Source organism: Oryctolagus cuniculus, chromosome 7 (assembly GCF_964237555.1).
Source record: "Oryctolagus cuniculus chromosome 7, mOryCun1.1, whole genome shotgun sequence".
In the NCBI taxonomy this organism is placed as follows: domain Eukaryota; kingdom Metazoa; phylum Chordata; class Mammalia; order Lagomorpha; family Leporidae; genus Oryctolagus; species Oryctolagus cuniculus.
In genome coordinates, this window is record NC_091438.1 from 38,356,144 (window position 1) to 38,376,739 (window position 20,596).

The 20,596-nt window shown below is 45.5% G+C and overlaps 1 protein-coding gene across 1 annotated transcript in view; it reads left to right on the top strand.

The window, feature by feature from the left end:
- The window catches only part of CD84 (CD84 molecule), a 34,936-nt gene extending 23,493 nt beyond the window's left edge, over positions 1 to 11,443 (top strand). Inside the window, exons 3-8 of the mRNA XM_008264214.4 lie at positions 6,766 to 7,017; positions 7,388 to 7,507; positions 8,113 to 8,145; positions 9,500 to 9,597; positions 10,618 to 10,680; positions 11,190 to 11,443. Coding sequence (XP_008262436.3) covers positions 6,766 to 7,017; positions 7,388 to 7,507; positions 8,113 to 8,145; positions 9,500 to 9,597; positions 10,618 to 10,680; positions 11,190 to 11,255 — 632 coding nt within the window. The 3' untranslated portion in view covers positions 11,256 to 11,443. The remainder of the gene's footprint in view (positions 1 to 6,765; positions 7,018 to 7,387; positions 7,508 to 8,112; positions 8,146 to 9,499; positions 9,598 to 10,617; positions 10,681 to 11,189) is intronic.
- The last annotated feature ends 9,153 nt before the right edge of the window (positions 11,444 to 20,596 follow it).

The following is a 20,596-nucleotide window of genomic DNA, read 5'->3' on the forward strand; positions in this document are numbered from 1 at the left end:
GTCAGAGAGAGGAGAGGCAGAGAGAGAGAGAGAGAGAGAGAGAGGTCTTCCATCCGTTGGTTCACTCCCCAGTTGGCCGCAACAGCCGGAGCTGTGCCGATCCGAAGCCAGGAACCAGGAGCTTCCTCTGGGTCTCCCACGTGGGTGCAGGGACCCAAGGACTTGGGCCATCCTCTACTGCTTTCCCAGGCCATAGCAGAGAGCTGGATTGGAAGTGGAGTGGTCAGGACTCGAACCAGCGCCTATATGGGATGCTGGCGCCCCAGGCTAGGACATTAACCCACTGCACCACAGCGCTGGCCCCATGAAGAGTTTTTTAATTTCATAAGTGATTACGTATTTCTAGTTTCTAGTGTAAAGAATATAGGGGGTGTGTGGCGGTGCCATGGCTCACTTGGTTAATCCTCTGCCTGCGGAGGATTGTTTCTGAATGGAGTGCACAGTAGAAAGAGCATTAATGTTGGAATTAGACTTTGCCAGCTTCTGACCTTGGGCAAGTTGTTTAAACTCTCTGGACATTTTTCCTCATCTACAAAATCAAGATCATAACCAGCGGGATTAAGAGAGATACTGTTAGTTCAACTCCTAATACAATGTGTGCCTTAAAGCAAATATTCGATAACTAGTAGGCATTAATTTTTAATCCTCAGCCCTTTGAAAATTCTGGTTAAGAATTTCTAGTTAGGGGCTGATATTGTGGTGCAGCAGGCTAAGCCACTGCCTAGGATGCCTGCATCCCATATGAGCACTAGTTCAGGTCCTGATTGCTCCCCTTCCAATCCAGCTCCCTGCTAATGTTCCTGGGAAGACAACATAAGATGGCCAAATACTTGGGCTCCTATTACCCACATAGGAGATAGGCTTGGCCCAGCCCCAGCCATTGCAGCCATTTGGGGAGTATACCAATGGATGGAGTCAGTCTCTCTCTCTCTCTCTCTCTCTCTCTCTCTCTCTCTCTCTCCCACAAACAAATAAATAAATCTTTTTTAAAAAAATAATTTCTAGTTAAAGGATTTTCCTAGATGAAGAAGGCTCTGAATTGGACTTGAATGACATAGTCAAAGAAGTATATCCATGTGTGAACACTAGAAAATATTTGACTCATTCAAGAACTTTGGTTGATAAAAAAAAAGAAGGTATTCAATTAGGAGAGGTTTGTTTTTATCACTTTATATGCTTAGCTTTTTCCATCCACTCTTCAAGTGCTCTTGTATCAGTTAGGACAGACTATGGGAAAGTCTTACTGTAAAATCTTAGAGAAGGCCATATTGAGATACACCAAAGTATATACCTTATGAGCAATTACTTGAGAAGATAAAAAGAGAGGAATTAAAATTTATTTAACACTACCTATGTGTCTGGAATTCTACTACATAATTTAAAAGATATGTAGATTATACGTGTATAAGCAATAAATACACAGAGCAAAAGATCAAAGAGTGAAATGTAACCCTCCCTTCTCAGAGGCAGTGGCTGTGGCCAGTTTATTGTCTCTTCCATAGATCATTAATGTACATAGAGAGATAGGTAGGTAGGTAAGCAGGCAGGTAGATAAATGGACATTAGAATGGTCTTAATATAGCATATCTCACTTAATTCTCACAATAGCCCTATCAGGAAGAAATTGTTATCCTAGCGTTATAAGTGAGAGAGCCCAGTGAAGTTGTGTTCCTTCACCATTTCACAGCTAGAGTAGTGGAATCTGGATTCTGAACCAGGTCTCCAACAACTACCACATTCTTGACTTGAGCGAATGAATGAAGATTTGTCAGTCTAAACTCTAACCTTTTCTACCAGCAGCCTGTGTAAGTCACATCCCTGTTCCTGCCAGCATCTTATTCTTCACTACATGCCCCTCTCAACATCCACCAAAAAGAACAGAAAAAGCCCTATTAAAATCTGGTAAATATTAAGCACTAACATTATTTTTAAAGATGTATTTGAAAGGCAGAGAGAGAGAATCTTCCATTCTTCCATCTGCTAATTCACTCCTCATATGGCTGCAATAGCCAAGGATGGGCCAGGCTACAGCTGGGAGCCTGGAACTCCATCTGCATCTCCTACACAGGTAGCAAGGACCCAAGTACCTGGCCATCTTCTGCTGCCTTTCCAGGTGCATTAGCAGGGAGCTGGTTTAGAAGCAGAGCAGTCAAGACTCAAACTGAAATTCTGATATGGAATGCTGACATTGCAAGCAGTAGCTTAACCCGCTATGCCACAATGCTGGCTCCCGTGACAAATATTCTTGGAAATCAAATTTCTTTCTAAAATTTTTAAGAATTTATTTATTTAAGAGAGGTTGGCAGGCAAAGTTGGCAACCTCTCTGTGGGTTGACAGAGAGAGTTTCTACCTTCTGATTTACCTCCTGAATGCTCACAATGGCTTGGGACTGAGCCAGGCTGAAGCAGGAAATCAGGAACTCAACTCAGGTCTCACATGAGTGGCAGGTACCCAATTACTTGGTGCCATCACCACTGCCTCACAGGGACTACATTGACTGGAAGCTGGAGTCAGACACTAGAACTGGGTACAAAACCCTGGTACTCCGGTGTGTGACGTGGGCAATCCCATGAGCATCTTAACCACCAGGGCAAACACCAACCGCTGTAAGTCAAATTTCTTAAGAAATGCACAGGTGCCAGTGCTGTAGTGCAGCGGGTTAACACCTTGGCCTGCAGCACCGGCATCCTATATGGGCACCGGTTCCAGTCCCAGCTGCTTCACTTCCAATCCAGCTCTCTGCTATGGCCTGGGATAGCAGTAGAAGATGGCCCAAGTCCTTAGGCCCCTGCACCCACGTGGGAGACCCGAAGGAGGCTCCTGGCTCCTGGCTCCTGGCTTCAGATTGGCGCAGCTCCGGCTGTTGCAGCCAATTGAGGAGTGAACCATCAGATGGAAGACCTTTCTCTCTCTCTGCCTCTCCTCTCCTCTCTCTCTGTGTAACTCTGACTTTCAAATAAACAAATAAATCTAAAAAAAAAAAAAAAACAAGAAATGCACATGCACACAATTTGATTTGTTTTTCACTAATGCATTTTTTTTTATTTTTTGACAGGCAGAGTGGACAGTGAGAGAGAGAGACAGAGAGAAAGGTCTTCCTTTTGCTGTTGGTTCACCCTCCAATGGCCGCTGCGGCCGACGCACTGTGGCCAGCGCACCGCGCTGATCCGATGGCAGGAGCCAGGTGCTTCTCCTGGTCTCCCATGGAGTGCAGGACCCAAGGACTTGGGCCATCCTCCACTGCACTCCCTGGCCACAGCAGAGAGCTGGCCTGGAAGAGGGGCAACCGGGACAGAATCCGGCGCCCCGACTGGGACTAGAACCCGGTGTGCTGGTGCCGCAAGGCAGAGCATTAGCCTAGTGAACCGCTGCGCCAGCCTCTAATGCATTTCTATATCCATTGTTATAACTAATCAGGCTTTTCACTCCCAATGTGTTCACAAGGTTTGTTACCAAGCCATCACTAATGGTAGTCTGGAGTAGATCCCTCTAAGAAACTGTTAGGATCAATGACCAGCTTGGAATCAAATAACTGTACAACTTCTGTCTGCTCACACTTGACTCTCTCACAGGTACATACTTACCCTGCTGAATCTACTGCCTTTGTAAACTCTGTGTTAATTAGAAATTTATGTGCCAGTTCCTTCTAACTCCTCTATTCTTTTCCTCACATGACCACAGCAGAAGGAACAAGCCCCATCACAGCAGCTTTGCCCGGAGTGCACACAATTTATCAACTCTGAATGTAGTCATTTGCTTATCTCCTGGTGAAAGCCCTTCCCATTCCTTCTGCGGGCTCCAGATCCAGCTGTCACTTGAACTTCCATGTAACTGTTCTTTAGCAACCCCTTACCAGTCTACAGCTTCTACAGCTTATGTTTTGAATGCTCTAGAAAGAACATTTTTGAAAATGGACTTATAAAAAGGTTATAGTTTTTCACCACAGATACTTTAAACAAAAACTGAAAGAAAATACACATACAGCAGAAAACAAAACAAAAAATGCTTTTAAAAAATGTTTTCATGCATTTTTGGGCTGACAAATATTTAATTGGCTCTTGATAACATATGTGTGTGTTTGCCCATGCACATATTGTGTACATACACAATGTATAAGTCATGTAAGGCTTACCAACATGAAAGATGTATAGCATACAGTTTCATAACTTTTAATGAAATAAACAGTGTCTTTTTTGTAAAGTCCAGGTAGCCTACTATTCTTATAGAATATTTTCATTGATTTTTGCTGAACATTTATATTCCTAACCAATCTATACATATAATTGATGAATAAGTGTAGTTCCTGGTAGCTTTGGGATCCGCAAGGAGGGAAGGCCTATACTTCCGGGAATGGAGAGTCCCTACCCGCACTTCCGGGGGAAGAAAAGTCCTTGTCAAGGTCCCCACGGTTGCCTAAAGGTCAACCAATGAGGATCAGACCCGCCTCAACCTTTAACTCCAATGCCCTAAATCTATAAAAGGAGCCCTTCCAATCTCTGATGCGCGACTTCCCCAGTCCCCGCTCTGTTTGGACCTGGGAACCTCGCCAGAGAGCGGAATCCCAATAAAATCTTGTGAATTAATTGATTCATCTGCCTGGGAAGATTTGTTATGCACCGGACACCTTGCAGTTCCAACATGAATATTGTTAAATAATACAAAAAAGAAATTCAATAAAGACATATATGAAGCCGGCACCGCGGCTCACTAGGCTAATCCTCCGCCTAGCGGCGCAGACACACTGGGTTCTAGTCCCAGTCGGGGCGCCGGATTCTGTCCCGGTTGCCCCTCTTCCAGGCCAGCTCTCTGCTGTGGCCCAGGAGTGCAGTGGAGGATGGCCCAAGTGCTTGGGTCCTGCACCCCATGGGAGACCAGGAGAAGCACCTGGCTCCTGCCATCGGATCAGCGCGGTGCGCCGGCCGCAGCGCGTCTGCCGCGGCAGCCATTGGAGGGTGAACCAACAGCAAAAGGAAGACCTTTCTCTCTGTCTCTCTCTCTCACTGTCCAGTCTGCCTGTCAAAAAAAAAATACATATATGTTGGAGCTTCATATGTTCATCATTGATGTGAGTCACTTCTTTGCTGGGCTGGATAACAGCTCTCAAATACTGGAAGGATGATTTTCTATTTTTGTATGTGCTGCTTACAATGTACATGGTACACTTTTAAGTTTAATTTGCCTGAATACCATTTCCTCTCTTGCTTTCTCAAGTCCAGAGCAACAATAAGCCAACTCAATTTGATAGCATTTATCAGTTTCTGTAGAAATATATATAAATATATCTATAAGTACAAATAGATACTCCCATGGTGGCTGATTTTTAAGATGCAGAATTTAAGCTGTACATCATTACAAAGGGCAGATTTGAAGGTACTTTTAAAAGTTTATGGAGGAGGCTGGCGTTGTGGCATAGCAAGTACTGGTTCACATCCTGGCTGCTCCACTTCCGATCCAGCTCCCTTCTAATACACCTGGGAAAGCAGTGGAAGATGGCCCAAGTGCTTGGGCTCCTGCACCTGTGTGGGAGAACTTGAAGCTCCTGGCTCCTGGCTTCAGAGCAGCCCAGCTTTGGCCATCGCGACCATTTAGAAAGTGAAGCAGCAAATAGAAGATCTCTCTCTAGCCTTCTCCCGCTCCCTCTCCCTCTCCCTCTCTCTCTGTAACTCCCCCTTTCAGGCAAGTAAGTAAATCATTTTTTTCAAAAAGCTCATCAAGAAATGTGATTAAAAGATAATTTTGTTTGTGTGCAAAACATTTTTGAAATCCATGCACAGTTTTTTATAACATGAATTTTTCATGAATTTTTTGAGTATTCTTGTACCATAAATGTAAATAATCTCAAGAGCATAGATAGTAGTAATATGTAAAAAAAAAAAACACACACACAACTAAACAGTAATGACTTTTGAGTATTTGTTGCGTTTCCTTTTAATATATTTATTTAATTATAATTTCATAATTTACAATTTATTTATTTGAAAGGTAGAAATACAGAGAGAAGAGGGAGAGGGAGAGAGAGAGACAGATCTTCCAATCACTGATTCACTCCATAAATAGCCACAATAGCTGAGGCTGAGAAGCCAAAGCCAGGAGCCTAGAATTCCCTCCATGTCTCACACAGGAGTGGCAGGGAAACAAGCACTTTGGGCCATCTTCTGCTGCTTCCCCAGGCCCATCAGCAGGCAGTTGGATTGGAAGGGAGGCAGGACGGAGGCTGGTGCTCATATGGAATGCCAGTGTATCTGGCGCCAAAATGCCAGCCCCAAGGTTTCACAATTTAATTCTTTTTTTTTTTTTTTTTTTGACAGGCAGGGTGAACAGTGAGAGAGAGAGACAGAGAGAAAGGTCTTCCTTTGCCATTGGTTTACCCTCCAATGGCCGCCGCAGCCAGCGCACTGAGGCCGGCGCACCGTGCTGATCCGATGGCAGGAGCCAGGTACTTATCCTGGTCTCCCATGAGGTGCAGGGCCCAAGCACTTGGGCCATCCTCCACTGCACTCCTGGGCCACAGCAGAGAGCTGGCCTGGAAGAGGGGCAACCGGGACAGAATCCGGCACCCCGACTGGGACTAGAACCCAGTGTGTCTGCGCCGCTAGGCGGAGGATTAGCCTAGTGAGCCGTGGCGCCGGCCACAATTTAATTCTTAATGATATCTGTGTTTAACAACTATCTGGAAAAATTTATGAAAATTTAAAAATAAGTCCCCACAAGCTGATGGAAGGCAGCTGTAGCTCACTACAAGCCCATGTGTTTTCCCCTCATAGGTCGGCTTGGGAAACCAACAATTACCCAGAGTTTAATGACATCTGTGAACAGCACCTGCAATGTCACACTGACATGCTCTGTGGAGAAGGAGGAAAAGAATGTAACATACAGCTGGAGTCCCCTGGGAAAAGAAGGCAATGTCCTTCAAATCTTCCAGATTCCTGAGAACCAAGAGCTGACTTACACATGTACAGCCTGGAACCCGGTCAGCAACAGCTCTGACTCCATCTCTGCCCAGCAGCTCTGTTCAGGTAACCAACTCCATCCATCTCCCCCAAGGAGTATCAGAAACCTCTCCAAAGAGCCCCAGTCCTCAGCTCCAGGGGCGTGTGCCTCCTGTACACTGAACCTGATCCCTAGGGGGCAGCTGCTCCCAGAAAGCCCACTGGGGAGTGGTCCAGAGCCTTTTGAGAGAGGCTAAGCGCTTCAGGGTGTTCTGAAGCAGTTCCTGCTCTACTCTGTCATTCAGTTCGAAACCTAACGTCTGGCAGTAGGAAAGAGTTTCCCTAGGAGCTACGGTAGCCTCTGGAGGGCACCCAACTTTGAGAGTGCCCCTGAATGTAAACAAGCCCCTTGGGCTACTTCCTGAGAGCCAGGACTCACCACTGTTTCCATTTCCAGACGTGGCCATGGCCCACCGCACTCGCCACACCAGGTTGCTGAGTGGATTGGCTGTGCTCTTTCTTCTTGCTCTCATGCTGCCGGCAGTGTTTTTGTTCCTCTGGTGCAAAAGACAACAAGGTAGGATTTTTTTTCCAGAAGGTAAAAAGTGAAAGTGCACCTGCCTTCTTCCTGACACTGAAGTCATTTATTCAAGGTGTTAGGGAGAGGTCCTTTGTTCCAGCCTTGTTGCAATCCCAACCCCCATCCCCTCATCACCTTCCAGAATGATGGCCGTAAAGACTGCATGATGCTGCCCTAGATGGTTTTCAGAATCTGTTCCTGCCATCACCAGTAACTGGTGGGCCAAGTTTAGCTTCACCATTAACAAGCTTTATTTCATTGCCTAAGTATTCCCATATGTAAAATAATTAAACTAGAGAGCCTCTGGGGTCCCAATTTCATAGTTTTTCAATAATGATTCTTGGAGAGTCACTGAGAGACGTCTATTAGTTTTGCATTGTGTGATTGTCACTAGCCCTAATGGACCACTCAGGATCATCCTGTAATTGTGCTGTTCTCAATTCAGAAAACTTGACCTTCTAAGGACTTCTAAGGAATAATTACACCTCCTCCACCCAAGGTCTTCCTTTCATCAATCATGATTAAAAACAAAACAAAACAAAACAAAAAAACCCAGAACCTTTGCTTCCACATTACTGACTTCTTTGGGTCTACTTCCTCAGGTTCCCACTTCAAGGCCTTCACTAAAAGTTCTGGTAAGTTCTCAGTCGCGGGGTTCCCTGAGTAGCAAGTGGGAGGAGCTGGGGATTTGCAGTAGAGGAGTTCAGCCTAAAGTGCAGTCAGTCTGGGGATAATGTTCCCATCTTGACCATTTACTAGCTACAAGTTATTTGATCACTGTAAACATCAGTCTTCTGAGTTGTAAAACATTCATTAAAACAGGGCAGACTGCATATCCTTATTAAATGGGTCAGATGGAATTGCATGTATCAGATAGTTGGACTGGTATATAATAAGCACTCAGTAAATGTTAGCTGCTGCACTTAATAATTGACATGTCTGGGAATGATGCGAGGAAACACTCCAGGGGAAGGACATCTGTGACATGCGTGGTAACTCCAATAGACTCTTGAAGAAGAGAAGTCACAGCCTGCTTGCGCCACAGATGATCAGCCAGGTTTCTGAAAGAGATATCTATCCTTATTCCCTCTTTTGCAGCTTGTTGAGTAGGGGGAAGGACTATCCTTCACATCTACAAATGAGATAAGAAGAATACTCAGTCTGACTCATTCTCCAAATCTAGGGCAAAGGCTGGGATAAGCCCAAACTCTGAAACGTTGGTCTTATGATATTGCCCGATCGGACTCATTGTTTGTAGATATATTGTTTCTCTAGACTCTGAAGACCCAAAATTTTGGCTCTTTTCAACTTGATCCTAAAATGTTTCATGTTAGTACCAAAGAAGAGTTTACTAGGATAAATGTCTCTTCTAACTCATAAATTCTTAAAAGTAAGGACTTAGCCCCTTCTATGTTTGCTTCTCTGGGGCCTCACACAGAGCCTGGCACATAGAAGGAGTTTAATAAATATTCATTAAGAATGTGAATCAAGCAAGCAAACAATAAATGTTTGAGGAGCATCTATTATGAGCTTTAACATTCAGGTGGTACAAAAATGTAAGCACCAGAAGACATCAACACACAGTGTATAACTAGAGAAAATCAATCAAATTGAAACACTAAGACCCTAACATGAGAAGTCAGCTAGCCAGGCAAGGCAGTCAATGTTAAGTGCCCACACAACTTCCTATCAACTACCCACACAAGGGACTGGAAGGTTCTCTTTAGCCTAATCTAGACTCTAGAATAGAATTCTCACTGAGCTTTGTGTGAAGGCTGGGCCAGGGGTCTCCCATACTGCATGAAATCCTGGAAAAAGGAGAGACAGTCTGGGGATCCAAGCATGCATCTCCATAGGATGGGAGCCATTGGGCCTCTTAGGGCTTCATTTCTTCATCTTAAAAAAAAAAAAAAAAACAGTGGGATAGATCACCTCTAAAACTCCATCCACCTCTCATAGATTGTGGTTCTATATTTGTTTGTGATACAGATGCTGCCTCAAAGGCAACAATATACACATACATCACAATTTCAAGAGACGTGCAGCCTGCAGAGTCTACAGTCTATGATGAAATCCCCCAATCCAAGGTGAGCTGGTGGATGCCCCTACCCCCACCACCAAGACAGGTATCACCATTGTCATGTTTCTATGGCCTAGAAGGCCACCACAGCCAAGGAACAACACAGAAATACCACATCAGTGAAATGATGCCATGAGTCTGTCTCTGAGGACAGAAGCATGGCCGATTGCCACCCTATGGCAGCTTCTCTGGGTGGAGGCCATGACCTGGTTCCAGACGAGATGAGAGTCATAAGTAGGAGTGAAACACCTCTTTGGGGAAGCACACACAGGGGAGCCCTTGATGTGAGGTGGGGCTGTTATGTAGCCACTGACATGGTGAACAGGATGCTAGTGGGCTCTGGGGGCACAGAGCTGACAGAAGCCCTTTGATATATACTTCATGGACCAGCAGTAGCAAACTCTTAGGGCCAGAATGACAGCCCCAAGGACTGCATGATGCTGCCCTAAATGGTTTTCAGAATGTGTTTCTGGGATCACCAGTAACTGGTTGGCCTAGGACTTGGTTCCAAGTTTAGCATCACCATTAACATGCTTTCTTCATACTCAGACCCACTGTGTACCACATACTGTCCTTCCTGCCTTTTACTCACCCGCCCCATCTCTCATCTTCACCCTGAATCCCCTTCCTCTGTGCTTCCACCAGCCTTCTTCCTGAAGTCTGCCAGGAGCCAAGGGAGAAACTGAGGTCTGCACAGTGCTTGGACTTAGGGCAACAGGGTCCATACAGCCCATGGAAAGTTAATGTCCTGATGGAGCAAGACTCAGCCCAATCCATGCAAACCCTTTCCCTTGGTTACTGAGGTTTGTTTCTCCCAAGCCCCTTCCCAGCTGCTCCCCATCCACTCCCCCTCCCCATCACCTGATCCTAATTCCCTCCAAACTTGGATGGAACCAGAGCTGAGACCAGAAGAGTAAGCTACGGGGTAAAAATGGGACCAGGGAGATATGGGTGGGGGAAGAACTAGGAATAGGAACTGAGAAGATTGGCCTCATGAGCTCCCACACTGAAGTTGTGTGTTTTCCAGGTGTTTCCCACCAAGGAAGAGCCAGAGAACACGGTTTATTCCATGGTGCAGTATTCGGATAAGGTAAACCCTTGCTGGAATTTTTATCCCTGTTTTCTGTCTTTTCCAACCATTCTGGTGTGCTCCATCCATCAGTATGTAATTTAAAGTTTAAGACTTCTCAGCTAACAGGAATGTTGTCTGTGGCACTCTAAGTGACAGGATCACATAATGACCAGATGCCAGGTGCAGATGGAACTATTGGGTCCAGAAAGAACAAAGACTCAACTAGGAACAAAGATGTAGGTAGCTTGAGCCTGGTTGTTGCTGCAAGCATACAGTAAATGCCAAATCCCACTACCCTGCTCCCTCTTACTGTTGTGTTCTGGGATAAGAATTTAATTGCCCAGGGGCTCCAAAATGAAGTGGCAGGCACAGAGGCAAGGCATTGCTACCCCAGATCTCCCCAGTACCAGGGCAAACCAAGACATCCTCCTGAGCCATTTGTTTAACTGTCCTTGGTACTTTGTGGGCTGCTTTTCATAGCAATACCTTTCCACTAACATGTTCTCATGTCTCCCTCTTGTGTACAGATGGGGAAAACCAGCACACAGGATTGCAAACCTGCAATAACTTCAAGCTATGATATCGTGATCTAGATTGGTGACCAAGATCTTGTCTGCACAGTTCCTACCAGGAGATTGCAAAACAGCAGAAAAGCTGTTGATGGCCACAGATGGACAAAAAGATACATGCCCTTCTGAGGAAATGACAAGGCAGGGTCCCTGGTACTATATTTTCCAAACTTCCTCACATCTCAGTACATATGGGAAATAATATTTCTATGGCACTTTGTGGTAAGCAATCAAGATTGCTTATGTCTGGAGGCTGCACATCAAGAGAGGTTTCTCGTGTCTGCTAGGACAATCCTGCCCAGCAGCCACAGGAGAAGGAGACACTATTTGATGCATCTGTAACAAGCTGCAGCACCCTGGCTAGGACACTCTGCCCAGACTCAACACATGTGAAGAGCTCTGATGCATGGCCTCCATGAGCCCCAAGAGCACACTGAGCAAACTAGGAGTAGGCACTCTTCCCTTGAAGCACAGGTAGCTTCTCACCCCACTGCACAGCATGGCAAGCAGAGTATGGGCGCCCTGTTACTCCATTTCAGCCGCCCCTCACCCCTTTGCCCAGAAATATCCATGAGAGTAGACTGGCCCAGCCAACCTGGCTCTAGATAATGATGCCCTGTGGAGGCTGTCAGAGTGATGGCTCTCAGCTGTGCAGACAACGTTCTCCGACTAAATGGAGTGTTGGAAAATGCTCTTCCTGCAGGGACTAGACTACTGGACCACTTTTCTTTGGGCTCTACTTGAGAAGCATTGTAGGATTTCCTTTCTGGTCAAGCTTTCTTTCTGTTGCACTCCAACCAGCTTCAGCAAGAAGAAGAATCCATGCCTAGTGCCCCCACTTTCTAAAAGGAACCAAGCAACTATTTCTGGCATTCAGGAGAACCGGGTGTAACCCAACCACCCAAGCAAGAGTCTTTGAAGGAAATAGAGTCATTCTTCAGAGGAACTTGGGAGATGATGGTGCAGATGATAAAAATGAGCGCACCCCAGTTCCTAAAGCTCAGCTCAGAGAGTCATGCGGGTTGAGCTGAGGCTGAGTGCCCCTGCTTTGGCACCTCACCTCCCCCACCCCTGCCACACATACACACAGCTGGCCAGCTTGCACGGGCTTTCACTCCCAGCATTGAGGAAGACCTACCCCAGCTGAGCCAGACATTCATGTGATCATTTGAGGAAGTTCTCCCCTTTGGTGTTAACAAGCATAATCAGCTAAATCCTAGCACCTCGTGAACAATCCCAGGCTAGATAGCAGAGTAAGCTGCTTTTAGGAAGCAAGAATATGTCAGTCCCAGAGAATGGATCCATAGAAACGTACCGACTGCCCTGAGCACTACATTAGGCATTGTAAGGCCCCAAAGTATAAGACTAATATCTGCCCTTTTCTTAGAATGCAGTCCTGGCATAGACGCCACAGCTAATCTGAGCTGCAAGCTGCAAGTACTGGCATAAGCTAGCCCAGGCAGAAAAGATCGGCGGGTGTGTGAGTGAGTGTGTGTGTGAGAGTGTGTGTGTGTATGTGCACGTGTGTGTGTGCATGTGTGTGTGCATGGAAGCTGGTCCCGGAAAGATTGGCAGATGTGTGTGTGTGTGTGTGTGTGTGGAAGCTGGTCCCAGAAGGATGGATGGGATTTGAATAGAGAATGAGGAGGATGGGGCTTTCAAGTGGAGGAAAAATGAGTGGAGGCCTGGATCTGCGGGGTGCATTCAGGTCGCCTCCCCAGAAACACCATGCCCACTCACAGTCCTTTACCTCTACCAGAACATGTGCCCCCAATCCATTTACATCTCCTTCAATGGCCACCTCAATGGCCCCTCCTCTATGGAGCTTTCCCTGGTATCCTCAGTCAAAATGAATCACAGCTCCTTTTGCAATTCTTCCCCCACTCCCTTTCTGGTCCCTCTATCACTATAACTCATTGCATTCTGCCCCACAGCATAAATAATCATCTTTTCCACACTCACTGTACACTACTTATGAGCAAGATCCACGACTTGTTCTTTGTTTTATTCACCTCTACATCCCTTCAATGGAACATGATTTTATGCCAAACCAAGATGCGTTGAGTTTTTGTTTGCTGATTTGTGGTAACTAACACACAGAGTACTCAAAAACTGTAATGTATATGAGTGAAATTGACATTTTGAGATTTGAGTATTGTTTAAAACTCGTGTCTATACTCTTGAGGAACAGTGGTTTTTCTACTTAGTACTTGCTGAATTCTTTCTTTAGTAGAGGGTTAAGCCTGTGATTATAAAGTAAATTGAAAGTATGTCATTGTAAAAATTAAAAGAAAATTAAGAAAAATAAAAGAAGAAAGGAGTGAGGGAATGAGGGTGGGATGGGAAATGTCATTACTGTAAATGTGAAATTTGTTCTCTTTATAGAAATTTTTAAAAATAAAATTAAGTTTTAAAAAATGTGCATGGATTGTGAACTCAAGAGGCTTCCATAGCCTTGGCAGCTCATGACAAGAGCCTAGGGTGATTACTGATGTCATAAATAAGAGTGTCAATTGTTAAATCAACACCAGGAGTCACTGTGCACTTACTCCCCATGTAGGGTCCCTGTCCTTAATGAGTTGTATTATGAGAATTAATGGTAAAACTAGTATTCAAACAGTACTTTATACTTTGCGCATCTGTGTGGGTGCAAACTGTTGAAATCTTTACTTAGTATATACTAAGTTGATCTTCCGTATAAAAAGATAATTAGAAATGAATCTTAATGAAGAATGGGATGGGAGAGGGAGTAGGAGATGGGATGGTTTGTGGGTGGGAGGGTGGTATTGGGGGAAAAACTGCTATAATCCAGAAGTTGTACTTTTGAAATTTATATTTATTAAATAAAAGTTTTTTTAAGCCGGCGCCGCGGCTCACTAGGCTAATCCTCCGCCTAGCGGCGCCGGCACACCGGGTTCTAGTCCCGGTTGGGGTGCCAGATTCTGTCCCGGTGGCCCCTCTTCCAGACCAGCTCTCTGCTGTGGCCAGGGAGTGCAGTGGAGGATGGCCCAAGTGCTTGGGCCCTGCACCCCATGGGAGACCAGGAAAAGCACCTGGCTCCTGGCTCCTGCCATCGGATCAGCGCGGTGCGCCGGCCGCAGCGCGCCGGCCGCGCCGGCCATTGGAGGGTGAACCAACGGCAAAGGAAGACCTTTCTCTCTGTCTCTCTCTCTCACTGTCCACTCTGCCTGTCAAAAAAAAAAAAAAAAAAAAAAGTTTTTTTTAAAAATGTGCATGGAAATTGAGATCTCAGGGACAGAGCCCTCTAGTGGAAAGCATTGGTAAGATGTGGAAATTCGGCCAGCGCCGCCGCTTACTAGGTTAATCTTCGGCCTGCTGCGCCGGTACTCCGGGTTCTAGTCCCAGTTGGGGTGCTGGTTCTGTCCCGGTTGCTCCTCCTCCAGTCCAGCTCTCTGCTGTGGCCCGGGAAGGTAGTGGAGGATGGCCCAGGTGTTTGGGCTCTGCACCTGCATGGGAGACCAGGAGGAAGCACCTGGCTCCTGGCTTCCGATTGGCGCAGCATGCCGGCCGTGGTGGCCATTTGGGGTGTGAACCAACAGAAGGAAGACCTTTCTCTCTGTCTCTCTCTCTCACTGTCTAACTCTGCCTGTCCAAAAAAAAAAAAAAAAAAAAAAAAAGTGGAAATCCCTGTGCCTGCAGCCATTTCCTGGAAGACTCTACTGAGAAAATGAGGAATGTCCCAGCTAATTGCTCCCAGAAGAATAAAATGGCTTTAAAAATGTTTTTTTTAAAAAAAACTTCTATACAGCACTTGAAACTACACATTCCACAAGAGGAGGGCTTGGCTGGGCCACCTTGGAGACTGGGCATAGGCAGTGTCCTGCTCTGAGTTGTGTCAAGAGGGTACTTCTCAAGTTCTACCTGGGGATAAGAAATGACCCGGCTGCATTTTCTCCCAGATCCATTACTTTTCCTGTGTCTGACTTTTCCCTGAGTTTCCCTTGACTTGTATAGTTTTCACTAGAATAATAAGTGACAGTCTCTTGGTTATAAAATGAAGCTTAAAAAACAAAGACAACAGGAGGAAGTGTGGTGAGTGGTCTCAAAGGCTGGCTGTGATTTTGGAGTTCCTGCGTCTGAAGCCTGGCTTCTGAGTTACGTCACCTGGGAAGCTCCTCCAACCTCTCCTCCCATCAGGTTGCCTACCTGCAAAATAGGGATGCTAATGAAAAGTCCTGTCATGTAGGGCCATGTGGGCATTGAAAGAGGTATTACTATGAGAATATGCCCTAGGGCCAACACTGTGGCATAGCAGGTTAAACCCCCAGCCTATAGGCCGGCATCCTATAGGGGTGCCGGTTCAAGTCCCAGCTGCCCCTTTTCTGATCCAGCTCTCTGCTATAGCCTGAGAAAGCAGTAGAAGATGGCCCAACTCCTGTGCCCACGTGGGAGACCCAGAGGAAGCTCCCAGCTCCTAGCTTCAGATCAGCTCAGCTCTGGTTGTTGCAGTCATTTGGGGAGTAAACCAATGGATAGAAGACTTCTCTTTCTCTGGCTTTACCTCTCTCTGTAATTCTGTCTTTCAAATAATTCTTTAAAAATATATGCCACTCATGGTAAAGTCCTGAATCATTTTATATGTTGTGCGTTTAGGCCTGAAACCTTCATAAGAACCTAATCCAAATTTATGAACTACAACAGGACAACATAAATACAGTTGGCATTTTGCTAAATCAATGCTATATAACAAACTTCTAACTCTCAATCCTCCTAACTCAGACACACCACACTCTAGTTACCTGATACTATGCCTGGCTCCCCACTCAGACTGAGAGAACAGGGCTATCCTTAAATAACAATAATAATGGAAATAGAGGGCCTGGTGCTATGTCATAGTAGGTAAAGTTGCAGTCTGCAGTGCTGGCATCCCATTTGCGCAACAGTGAGTCCCAGCTGCTCCGCTTCCAATCCAGCTCTATGCTATGGGCTGGGAAAGCAGTGGAAGATGGCCCAAGTGCTTGGGCCCCTGCACCCATGTGGGAGACCCAGAAGCTCCTGACTCCTGGCTTCAGATTGGCCCAGCTCCAGCCATTGTGACCATTTGGGGAGTGAACCAGCGGATGGAAGACCTCTCTCTCTGTGTCTGCCTCTGCCTCTCTGTAACTCTGCCTTTTAAATCAATAAATAAATCTTATAAAAAAAATGTAAATAGAGCCCTCCTTGAGGGAAGGGAGCCAGTAATAACTCACTGAGAGCTTATTTTTCATTCCAACTTTACACTAGATGCTTTGTACGTTACTGCCAATACTTGCAACAACTCTGGAAAGGAGAAATTAGTTCTGGTTTACATTAAGGCTGAAGAGATAAATACCTCTGCAAAGTCAGGAAGCTGGCAAGGTGGGGTTTGAATATAAGACTTCTCACCACCAGGGGCCATGCACTTGCCTTTGGCCATACTGCCTCTTTTAACCTGCTGTGGATTCCCAGTACCTGGCACTGCCCTCACACACACCACACACCTGGCCCTTTGCTTTACACATAGTAAATGAGCCACAAAGATATGTTGAATGAATATTTACATTTACTAATATTTTTAAAGGATTAAAAGTAGCCCAAAGTATCTTCATTCATATGTTAATTCTATTGCTATCTGGAGAACCCCTCAACTTCCCTGCTGGAAATGTCCATTAAATTAAAGAAGCTTGGATAGAACTCTGCACTGGGGACAGAAGCAGTTTCACGGAACGCCAGGGATCCAGGTCACAAGCACTTCTTATGAGCTGTTGCAAAATGAGTGAAACAGTGTAAGTTTCCACCACTACTAGTCACAAGAATAACAGGAATAGAAGAAGAAGTAAGAATTTGGGAAACCATGCTGCACTCTGTGATGGAAATGGAAAGCTCCTTGAAGGAGCTGTGTACATTTAGATTTTAAGAAGCCCTTGTCCAAGTTCAAGGAGCCCTTGTGGTTTCTCAAAACACAGTAAGTGTTGATATATTTTGACAAAGGACCATTAGTAAAAATCCTTAGTCCTGACTTGGGGAAGCCAAGTACTACACAATCTCTAGGGACATAGAGAAATTGATTTGGAGAATTCTTAGAGGAATGGGTGACAATCATTAACTCTAGCTGGCTGGTGGTCTGGTTCTCTTTTTTTTAAGATTTTGTTTATGTATTTGTGAGGCAGAGTTACAGACATAGAGAGGCAGAGACAGAGAGAGAGGTTTCCCACCTGCTGGTTCACTCCCCAAATGGCTGCAATGGCCAGAGCTGTGCTGATCCAAAGCCAGGAGCTTCTTCCGGGTCTCCCACACGGGTGCAGGGGCCCAAGCACTTGGACCATCTTCCACTGCTTTCCTAGGCCATAAACAGAGAGCTGGATCAGGAGAGGAGCAGCTGGGACATGAACCAGCACCCACATGAGATGCAGGCACCACAGGAGGGGGCTAAGCCACAGTGCCAGACCTCCAACTGGTTCTGAAGAACCCTCCACAAGTCTCTAGGTGTGAGTTGGGTCCACTCTGTGACCTAAAAATGGCCACATCTGTGCAAATGAGAAATGGAGATTTTTGTTATGAATTCTTACTGTAGCCAAATAATTATATAAATTAGCTATCAGAGATTGTTTAAATATTTATTTTATTTATTTGAAACGGAGAGTGACAGAGAGAGAGGGAGAGACAGAGAAGTAAAGAGATCGTCCACCCACTGGTTCACTCCCCAGAAGGCCACAACATCCTAGGCCAGACTGAAGTCAGAAACCCAGAATGCCATGTAGGTGACAGAAGCACAAGTACTTGGGCCATCATATACTACTTTCCCAGGCATATTAACGGGCAGTTGGACCAGAAGCAGAGCAGCTGAGACTCAAACGGTTGCTCCAAAACAGGATGCCAGCATCACATTAAGCAGTGCTTTAGGGACTGGCACTGTGGCATAGGGGGTAAAGCTGCCACCTGCAGTGCCAGCACCCCATATGGGTACCAGTTCAAGACCAGGCTGCTCCACTTCCAATCCATCGCTCAGCTGTGGCCTGGGAAAGCAGTGAAAGATGCCCCAAGTCCTTGGGCCCCTGCACCCGTATGGGAGATCCAGAAGACGCTCCTGGCTCCTGGCTTTGGATCAGTACATCTTTGGCCATTGTGGCCAGTTGGGGAGTGAACCAGCGTATGGAAGACCTCTCATTCTCTCTCTCTCTATCTATCTCTCTCTGCCTCTCCTCTCTGTATAACTCTGACTTTCAAGTAAATAAATAAATCTTTAAAAAAAAAAAAAAACAGTTGGGGCCGGCACTGGGGTGCAGTGGGTTAAAGCCCTGGCCTGAAGCGCCAGCATCCCATGTCGGCGCCGGCTCTAGTCCTGGCTGCTCCTCTTCTGATCCAGCTCTATGCTATAGCCTGGGAAAGCAGGGGAAGATGGCCCAAGTCCTTGGGCCCCTGCACCCACGTGAGAGACCCAGAAGAAGCTCCTGGCTCTTGGCTTCAGATCAGTATAGCTCCGGCCATTGCAGCCACCTTGGGAGTGAACCAGTGGATGAAAGACCTCTCTCTCTGTCTCTATTTCTCTCTTTAACTCTGTCTTTCAAACAAATGGAATCAATCTTAAAAGAAAAAAAAAGCAGTGTTAACTGGCTGTGCCACAATACTGGTCCCCAGAGACTTTTATAAATTCACATAATCTTTGCTTTATAATGCAACACTTTTATGCATCACCTTTATTTCCAACTGTTTATGAGTTATCTCTGTGTTAGGGCCAGAAGTCCCCTCAAATTCACTGTGCCCAAAATTGAACTCAGGGGTGTGTCCCTGACCTTCCCAGCTTGCTTTCCCCTATGCTAGTTCACAACCTACGACAATCAGAATAGCTGGTGTTCATTGAGCATTCACTGTACCACTCCCTGTCCTATTTTGTACAGTGAGAGTCCATAAGAAACCTTCAAACTCATGTACTTTCTGAAGCAGATGCAATCATTCCATCTTACAAATTAAGAAACTGAGTCACAGGCCAAATAGCTCATCCAATAGTCAAACCCTGTCACCTAGCTGCCATCCACATCTAATCAGTCCTGTCAATTCCAAGTCCTCCATATGGTTCCTCTCAGCTGTGTCCCTTAAATCTGCCTAACCGTTCCAACACACCCTCCTACTACCATGAGTCACCTGGCTGCTGTTCCACAAAGAACAGATCCCAGATCTCAAATCTTGTCACGTCATTTCCCTACTGAAAGGTTTTTCCTGCAGGACAAGGCTTGTTGGCAATCCAAACAATCAAATTTTCCAGGCTCCTTGCCTGCCTGCTGCCTAGGCACCAGTCACACAGAAATATCATGGGGCCATGAACCCACCAAATCCTTTCCCTTTCCCCCTGTAATATCTTCTGCCTGGAATGCCCTTCTCTCTCCCCTCTGCCCCCAGATCTTTCATACATACCCCAAGGATCAAACCAACTATCTCCCTTTGGCATAGGCTTCCAGAACCTCCCACCCAAAGTCAAACATACAGCTGATAAACTCAGTACCAAAATGTATAGTAGTTGCACTTATCATGTTCCATGGTGTGATAATTGCTGTACCATCTTCTTTTTTATATATATTTTCATTTTATTTTTGAAAGGTATAGAGACAGAGAGGGATCTTCCACCTGCTGGTTTTCCTTCCAAATGGCCACAACAGGGTTGGTTCAGCCTGAAGCCAGATGACTAGACTTCAATGTGGGTCTCCCATGTGAGTGAGAGGGACCCAAGTATCGAGGCATTATCTGCTGTCTCACAGGGTGTGTATTAGCAAGAAGCTGGATCCTAAATGGAGTGATAAGGACTCAAATCAAGCATTCTAATATGGGTCATGGGCAACCCAAGCAGCAATTTGGCCACTGTACCAAACTCCTGTACTTACTGTACTGTTTTCTTGACTGTCTAACCAGTAAGAGAGTTTTTTGAGTCAAAGCTCTTTCTTCACCTTTTTTCTGTTTCCAGTGGTTAATGAACCTTGGATTCTTGAAATAAATGTTCATTGGGTTAGTTAATAAGAACATGAAGATTATGCTAATAGCAAAGTGCCACCAAACCTATTTCAGAAGCAAGGTGTCATGTTTGTCACAAGGTATTTTATTCTCTCTATTCATCATCTTTTATTTATTTCATGCTCTAATAAAGTATCATTTCTCAATTTTACTTTGTAAGTGCTTAAGAAATGTGACTATAGGTACCATCATAGGAGGCAAACATAATAAATACTGCTTTATAATGAATCTCTTTTACTTGTGCCTTACTTTGTTTTGTTTCCCAAGAAAAGAAAAAACAAAGTGAATAGCTGGAACAGCAAAGGAGACAGTGAATATGATCAAAGCCCCGGTGCAGTCTGAAAACCCAGGCCCTGAGTAGATGCAAAGGAGACCGAGACATG